The sequence below is a fragment of the Nannospalax galili genome, unplaced genomic scaffold (assembly GCF_000622305.1).
Source record: "Nannospalax galili isolate Female #2095 unplaced genomic scaffold, S.galili_v1.0 scaffold1798, whole genome shotgun sequence".
Classification (NCBI taxonomy): domain Eukaryota; kingdom Metazoa; phylum Chordata; class Mammalia; order Rodentia; family Spalacidae; genus Nannospalax; species Nannospalax galili.
The window spans coordinates 709535-717661 of record NW_008341341.1 but is presented as its reverse complement, the minus strand read 5'-3'; the positions used below and the strand labels follow the sequence as shown (position 1 = coordinate 717661).

At 47.5% G+C, this 8127-nt stretch overlaps 1 protein-coding gene across 1 annotated transcript; it reads left to right on the top strand.

Moving 5' to 3' along the window:
- The first annotated feature begins 1398 nt into the window (after positions 1–1398).
- LOC103737084 (heterogeneous nuclear ribonucleoprotein C-like) lies at positions 1399–2764 on the top strand. The gene is given in 4 exon segments (XM_008836779.3): positions 1399–1851; positions 1891–2334; positions 2336–2360; positions 2362–2764. Coding segments are annotated over 4 exon segments (906 nt in total). The 5' UTR covers positions 1399–1534; the 3' UTR covers positions 2482–2764.
- Positions 2765–8127: the final 5363 nt, after the last annotated feature.

The window sequence follows — 8127 nt, the reverse complement described above, 5'->3', positions numbered from 1 at the left end:
ACCCCAGCTCCCACCCCAGTTCCCACCTCAGCTCCCACCCCAGTTCCCACCTCAGCTCCCACCCCAGTTCCCACCCCAGTTCCCACCTCAGCTCCCTCCCCAGCTCCTACTCCAGGTCCCACCTCAGCTCCCACCTCAGCTCCCACCTCAGCTCACACCCCAGCTCACACCTCAGCTCACACCCCAGTTCCCACCTCAGCTCACACCCCAGCTCACACCTTAGCTCACACCTCAGCTCCCACCCTAGCTTACACCCCAGCTCACACCCCAGGTCCCACCCCAGCTCCCACCTCAGCTCCCACTGTATATCATACCATATCTCATACCATTCCTCACATCTCAGTTCACACCACATCTCACACTACAATCCAGCTCCTCTGGTTGGTCTTGAATCAAGGAGAAATGTTCTGGTGGCTTCTTCACTTGAGTCAACTCCAGGGGATAAATAAAGCAGCAGCTGAGGGAAATCAGCAGAAGTGGAAACAGGGCCTGTGAACATGAGCCAGAGAGTGGGGGGCCACCATGGGGTTTGCACACACCTTATCCCACACCCTTAGGTGGAGCTGCAGCTGTGTAGTCCATGTTACAGCATTAGCCCTTCCAGGTCAGGCTCTCCAGCTGTGGCCCTGGACTAGCAGCAATGGCATCTGGACACTTGAGAGAAATGCAAATTCTGGTTTTTGGTTTTTGGTTTTTGAAACAGGGTCTCAATATGTAGCCTTGGTTGGCCTGGAAGGAGGTTGTCCTCGGGCTCACAGAGATCCCAAGTGCTGGGATTAAAGATATGCATTACTCCGGGGGCGGTGGTACATACCTTTAACCTCAGCACTTGGGAGGCAGAGGCAGGCGGATCTTTGTGAGTTCAACGCCAGCCTGGTCTACATAGTGAGTTCCAGGACAGCTGGGGCTACAAGGAGACCCTGTCTCAAAAAGACAAAAAAAAAAAAAAAAAGATGTGTATTACCGGCATGTGTGTAAGGGACCTCATGTCCTGCAATACCCACGGAGGTCAGAAGAGGGTGTTGGGTCCCCTGGAACTGGAGTTACAGATGGCCACCTGTGGGTGCTGGGAGTCGAACCCAGGTCTTCTGCAAGAGCACTCAGTGCACTTAACCACTGAGCTATCTCTCTAGCCCATGAATTTTTTTTGAAATCCGAAATTTTCTTTTTTTTTTTTTGGTGCGGGTAAACTTTTTGAGACAGGGTCTCCCTATAGCTCCAGGTGTCCTGGAACTTGCTATGTAGACCAAGCCAGCCTCAAACTCACAAAGATTTCCTGCCTCTGCCTCCCAAGTGCTAGGATTAAAGGCCACTACTCCTGGCTCTTAATTCTGAAATTTTCATTTTCTGTAGTTCTCAGGTTTCTCCTGCTATTTAAAAATGGCAGGCCCCGGTGAAGACGCGGAGTCGGAACGGTCGTGGTCTCTGCCTCCTGCAGTTTCGGCGTTTCTGCGTAGACCCCGGGAGAAGGAGCCGTCCCTGTCGTCTCCTCTCTTGTTTTCCAGCTTTGTAAGAAGCTTTGTCAACGAAGAAAATGGCTAGCAATGTTACTAACAAAATAGATCCTCGCTCCATGAATTCCCGAGTATTCATTGGGAATCTCAACACTCTTGTGGTCAAGAAGTCTGATGTGGAGGCAATCTTCTCAAAGTATGGCAAAATCGTTGGTTGCTCCGTGCATAAGGGCTTTGCCTTTGTGCAGTATGTTAATGAGAGAAATGCCCGGGCTGCAGTAGCAGGAGAGGACGGCAGAATGATTGCTGGCCAGGTTTTAGATATTAATCTGGCTGCAGAGCCAAAAGTGAATCGAGGAAAAGCAGGTGTGAAAAGATCTGCAGCGGAGATGTACGGGTCAGTACCAGAACACCCTTCTTCGTCCCCTCTACTCAGCTCCTCATTTGACTTGGACTATGATTTTCAACGAGATTATTATGACAGGATGTACAGTTACCCAACACGTGTTCCTCCTCCTCCTCCTATTGCTCGTGCTGTGGTGCCCTCCAAACGCCAGCGTGTATCAGGAAACACTTCCCGGAGGGGCAAAAGTGGCTTCAATTCTAAGAGTGGACAACGGGGATCTTCTTCCAAGTCTGGAAAGTTGAAAGGCGATGACCTTCAGGCCATTAAGAAGGAACTGACTCAGATAAAACAAAAAGTTGATTCTCTTCTGGAAAGCCTGGAAAAAATTGAAAAAGAACAAAGCAAACAAGCAGATGTGTCCTTCTCATCCCCAGTAGAGGTAAAGAATGAGAAGTCAGAAGAAGAGCAGAGCAGCACCTCTGTGAAAACAGACGAGACTAATGTGAAGATGGAGTCTGAGGCAGGTGCAGATGACTGCTGAGGAAGGGGACCTTCTGGATCATCGATGATGATAATGAAGATCGAGGGGATGACCAGCTGGAGTTGATCAAGGATGATGAAAAAGAAGCTGAGGAAGGAGAGGATGACAGAGACAGCGCCAATGGCGAGGATGACTCTTAAGCACATAGTGGGGTTTAGAAATATTATCCCATTATTTCTTTATCTAGGCGCCTGTCAGAAATCAAAAATACACCAGGTCCTCTTCCCTAGTACCTTCAGCACATGCTCACTGCTCCCCTCTTGTCGGTCCTGTATCCATTAATTCATAATCGCCCTGCGCCTAGTTCATTTCCATGTTCACTTCCTTTGATGCTTGAGTAGTTTTGTTGCGTCTTACCCTGTAATTTTTGCTTTTGATTTTGATATCTCTTTGACTTAACAATAAAAAGTTGTATGGTTTTTAAAAAAAAAAAAAAAATGGCAGGCCCCAGTAGTGGTGCTAATTGGCACTGGATGCCTATGTGAGGCTTGGCCATCGTGGACTTCAGTGTCCTTATGCCTGTCATGAGAATGAACCTGGGCGGCTGGAGTGGCAGAAGGAGTGTTGAGTACATGATGCCTAGCAATCCAAAGTGTTGGCTATATTGGGGGCCTTGGGCCCCTCACCTCGCCTCCCTCATCCTCACCTCCTCATCTCAGGGACAGCTTAGTCTAGGGGCTGCCTAAGGGACAAGGAACCACTAGTCCTTACTTGCTAGTTGCCAAGCAACCCAGGATGAGCCTTGGAGGTCATTTCTCAGACAACTCAGCGCTTCCCCGTAGCCTGTGAACAGATGGTCCTGCAAGCAGTCAGCCCCTGCAGCCTGTCTCTGCCAGTGTGAGTAAAGAGAAGGGGGCTTCTTGGGCCATTTCTTGTGAAAAGAGAGGGGTCCTAAACCAGGCTCCAGGCAGCCCTGCAGCAACCCTGGTCTTGCCCAACGTAGTGCCTAGGAAGGAGGGAGAGACGAGAGTATTAGGTAAGTTAGTACTGCCGCTGTATTCTCTGGGTGGAGAACACATTCTCTGTGAGAGAACGCTTGTCCCATGTGACTGCTCACCAAAGGACACCCCTTGAGAAGAGGCTCTTGACTAGGGATGGCTGAGGAATCTAGCTCAGCTGGTAGTGTCTGCCTAGCATGCATGAAGTCCTGGATTTGATCCCCAGCACTCCATAAAACTGGTTGTGGTGGTGCTCACCTATAATCCCAGTTTGGGAGGTGGAGATGGGCCAATCAGGAGTTCAAGGTCATCCTTCCCTACATAATCAGTTAAAGCCAGGCGAGGTGGTACATACCTTTAATCCCAGCACTGGGGAGGTGGAGGCAGGTGGCCAGCTGGGGCTACAGGGAGACCCTATCTTTGAAAATAGAGAGATCGCCGGGCACACGCCTTTAATCCCAGCACTTGGGAGGCAGAGGCAGGCAGATCTCTGTGAGTTCAAGGCCAGCCTGGTCTACATAGTGAGTTCCAGGACAGCTAGGGCTACAGGGAGACCCTGTTTCAAAAAGACAAAAAAAAAAAAAAAGAGATCGCTGGCATGGTGGCCTATGCCTTTAATCCCAGCACTCAGGAGGCAGAGGCAGGAGGATCTCTGTGAGTTCAAGGCCAGCCTGGTCTACATAGTGAGTACCAGGACAGCTGGGGCTACAGGGAGAACCTGTCTCAAAAAAACCAAAAAAAAAAAAAAAAGATTAGGTGACATCTGTGGGTGCCACCATCTATTTTTAGGACAAAGTTTGAGAAGCAATCCCAGCCACACGGAGGCTTTACCTTTAATCCTTCTGATTGCCAGAAGATGAAAACATTAGAACACAGGATGCAGACTAGTCCTGGGCTGTCCCTGTCCTGTTGTCAGGTGTTAACAATGCTAAGCAAGAGTGGTCTGCTACTCTTAAAGCAGAACCTGTCAGAACGGGTCACGATTTTTACCTGATTTCAGACAATGTCAGGGTGACATACCAGGACTACCTAACCTTATGTGAGGTACCAAGAGCCCATTTAAATTTTAAAAAATTAAAAAAAATTATTTTATGCATATGAGCGTACAGCCTTACATGTATGTAAGTATATATATCCGTGTCATGCAGTCCCCACAGAGGACAGAAGAGGACATCAGATCCCCTGGAACTTGAGTTACAGATGGTTGTTAGACACCCTGTGGGTGCTGGGATTCGAACCTAGGTCTTCTGCAAGAACAGCAGTACTCTTAACCACTGGGCCATCTCTCCAGCCCCTTAAAAATTATTTTATTATGTATGTGCACTCACACATGCCAGCACATGTGCCAGGATGCACGTGTGGTGGTCAGAGGCAACTCATGGGAGTTGTTCTTCCACCATCTGGGGATAGAATTTAGGTTATCAGACTAGGTAGGAAGCACCTTTACCTGCTGAGCCACCTCTCTGGTCTTTATTATTCTAATAGAAATGCTAAACAGCACACCAACAGGTTTTTGTTTTTGGCTAGGACAAGTACAAATTCCCTGATAAATTTTGCAAACATCACGTGGGATCTTTCTACTGTAATGTGTCTAATTTATCTCCTGGTATAACTTGATTAATAGACCACAGATTGTTATTCCATCTGCATCCGGAGAGAAGGACAAATGTGACATGGGGATTCCCTGGATGCTGAGAATCTCCCATCAGCCACAGCATCTCTAGAGCCCAAGTCAACACACCCAGGAGCAAAGTGTCCATGCAGGGTGACACAGGCTCCTTGTGGCTGTAACCGCCTAGACCTTCCTGCCCAGCGCCTACCTGTAACTGAGCCTGCATCCTTGAGGCTCAGCCAGTCCTGGAGACTTCCTGAGACTCCACCAGGGCCTTCCTTCCTAAGGGAAGGGGCAGCAATTTGTTCCCTGAAGATCCTTTGGCTCCCCACTGTCCCTCTGTACCTCCATGCATGGACTTACCCAATGTCGAGGTTAGAGAGTGCTCACAGCCCTGTCTCCACCACAGAGCCCAAGATTCTCTGAAGATCACAAAGATGCTCCCCAGTGTCGATGCCATCCAGTGTTCCTCCTTTGAACTCATGCCCAGGACTAGGTTGCTTTATTACCTGCGAATATCCTGGGGCAGGCCCGGTTATACTGAGAGGCCTGCTGACCTTTGGGATGCGGCATGTGCTAGGAACCAAACTGCTTTTCCTCCTCTCATCTGCACGCCACTCCACAAACACCTTCCTCACACACCAAGCTAGCTGTGAGTCCTCTCATTCAATCCAGCTGTGATGTGGATCTACCTGCAGGTGGTATTATATCTGTAGGTCCGGGGCCTGGTCCCAGGAGATCATCCCCCTTCTTTTTTTTAATATTTTATTTTTTGTGTATTGCCTACATGTATGTGTACCCGTGTCATGCAATGCCCAAGGATCTCAGAAGAGGGCATCAAACTCCCTGGAACTAGAATTGCCACTGTGTAGGTGCTGGGAACCGAATGAACCCAGGTCCTCTGCAAGAGTAGCCAGTGCTCTTTAACTACTGAGCCATCTCTCCAGTCCTGCCCCCTTCTTCTTTGGGTTAGATTAATATTCTAGAACTGTTCATATGACTCTTGTCTTTTTTGTTTTGGTTTGGTTTTTTTGGGTCTTTTTGAGACAAGGTCTCCCTGTAGCCCCAGCTTACCTAGAACTCACTATGTAGACCAGGCTGGTCTTGAACTCACAGAGATCCACCTGTCTCTGTTGAGTGCTGGGGCTAAAGGCGTGCGCCACCACACCTGGCTTACCACTTGTCTTTTATCTTTCTTGTTATTTATTATTAACGCAAGGCAAGTCTGTCTCTGTAGCCCAGACTGGCCTCAAACTTGGAACCCTCTCGCCTCTACCTCCAAGTGCTGAGTTTAAATGCCTGGCATCAGTTTATTATATTAGTAAAGGATATTACCTAGGCGTGGTGGTATATGCCTGTAATCCCGGCACAGGAGGCTGCAGTATGAAGACTGCCATGGATTGGAGGCCAGCCTTTGCTGTATAGTGAGTTCCAGGACAGCCTGGACTGCAGTGTGAGACTCTGTCTGAAAAAAATAAAGATGGGGGAGTGGAGTGGAGAGCTGGCTCAGTGGTTCAAAGTGAGTACTGCTCTTGTAGAGGACTCACTGTTCAGGTGTCAGCACCCATGTTGGGTGGCTCACAATAACCAGCTCCAGGTGGTGTGCATCTGTTATCTCAAAACTCCCTGTTCTAGACTGACACCCTATTCTAGACTCTATGGGCACCTTCAGTCACATGTGCACATACCTATGCACCCACACACATACACATAATTTGAAATAAAATAAATCTTTAAAAAGCTGTAAATTAGTACAATACTCCTGAGGTGGCATCTGCAGCATTTACTAAGAATCTTGGGGGGCTGGAGAGATAGCTCAGCAGTTAAGAACACTGACTGTTCCTGCAGAAGACCTGGGTTCGAATCCTAGCACCCACATGGCAGCTAACAATTGTCCGTAACTCCAGTTCCAGGGGCTCTGACAGCCTCTTCTGACCTCCTCAGGCATCACAGGACACAGGTGCACTTACATACATACAACACACGCATACACATAAAAAAAGAGAATGGAAAAGAAGACAAAAACGTACTTTAGTTTGGTCAAGGGTGGTGGTGCGCACCTGTAATCCCAGCACACAGAAGGCTGAGGGAGGAGTTGGAGACTTGGGCAAAACAGCAAGAACCTGTCTCAAAAAAAAAAAAATTCTGTTTCAAACTTGACTGTAAAATATAACTCACATACAGGAAGATGCGTAAGACACAAATGTGTAGTGCTAGGTGTAATTATGAAACAAACACCTGTGTATTCATCACCCATCTCAAAAAATGGCAGATTGCAGGCACCACAGGTGTCCCCTGTGTGCCTCAGTCATATGCCCCCGCTCCCCTCTAAGGGTAATCATTCTTGTGTTTTTATGATAGTCTCTACCTACCATTATGGTTTTATGTCTCTGTAGTTCATCCATGCCATACAATGTAATTAAGATTTTTCTGGTTTTGAACTTGATGGAAATAGATTATTCCTGGAATATCTCGAATATGGCTTTGTCTTTCCCAGCATTGGATTCACATCACTCAGGTTGTTGTGAAGTATATTTTGTTTATTTTCACTGCTGACTAATATTCCATAGGGTAAAAGTGCTTGCCGTGAAATTCTGATGGCCCTGAGTTCAATCCTGGGAACCTACATAAAAAGCTGTATGTTGTGGTGTACATCTGTAATCCAAGACTCCCATGGTGAGGCGGGAGGCAGATGCAAGAGAATCACCTGGAAGCTACGGGGTCATCAAGCCTAGAGCACTTGGGGCAGCAGAAACAAGAGAAACCCTGTTCCAACCAGGTGGAAGGTGAGAACTGATCCCCAGCAGTTGTCCTTGGACATCCAAACTCACATGCCCACGCTCAAACCAAATAACCAAATAAATAAGCAAGTCATGTGTGTGCTTTATAATTTTTAAGCAACTTTCATTTATTTTCTTTTGTGCTTGAGTGTGTGTCTGGGTATGTGAGTGCTATGTTATGTGTGTGGCACACAGAGGACAACCAGTTCTTTCTGTCCATCATGTGAGTTCCAAGGATCAAATTCAGGTCATTGGGTTTTTTGCTTTTTGCTCAATGAGCCATCTCTCTCTGGCCCTCTGTTAGCCTTTCGAGTTGTTCTTTGTGTGCAACGACTTAAGCAAGTCTATTCTGAATGTTTTTGTATGTATTTCCTGATACACAATGCATATATTTTCTAGGATATTTCTCTGGTTTGATGTCCTGGGTTACAGTATATGAATAGTGTACTATTTTAC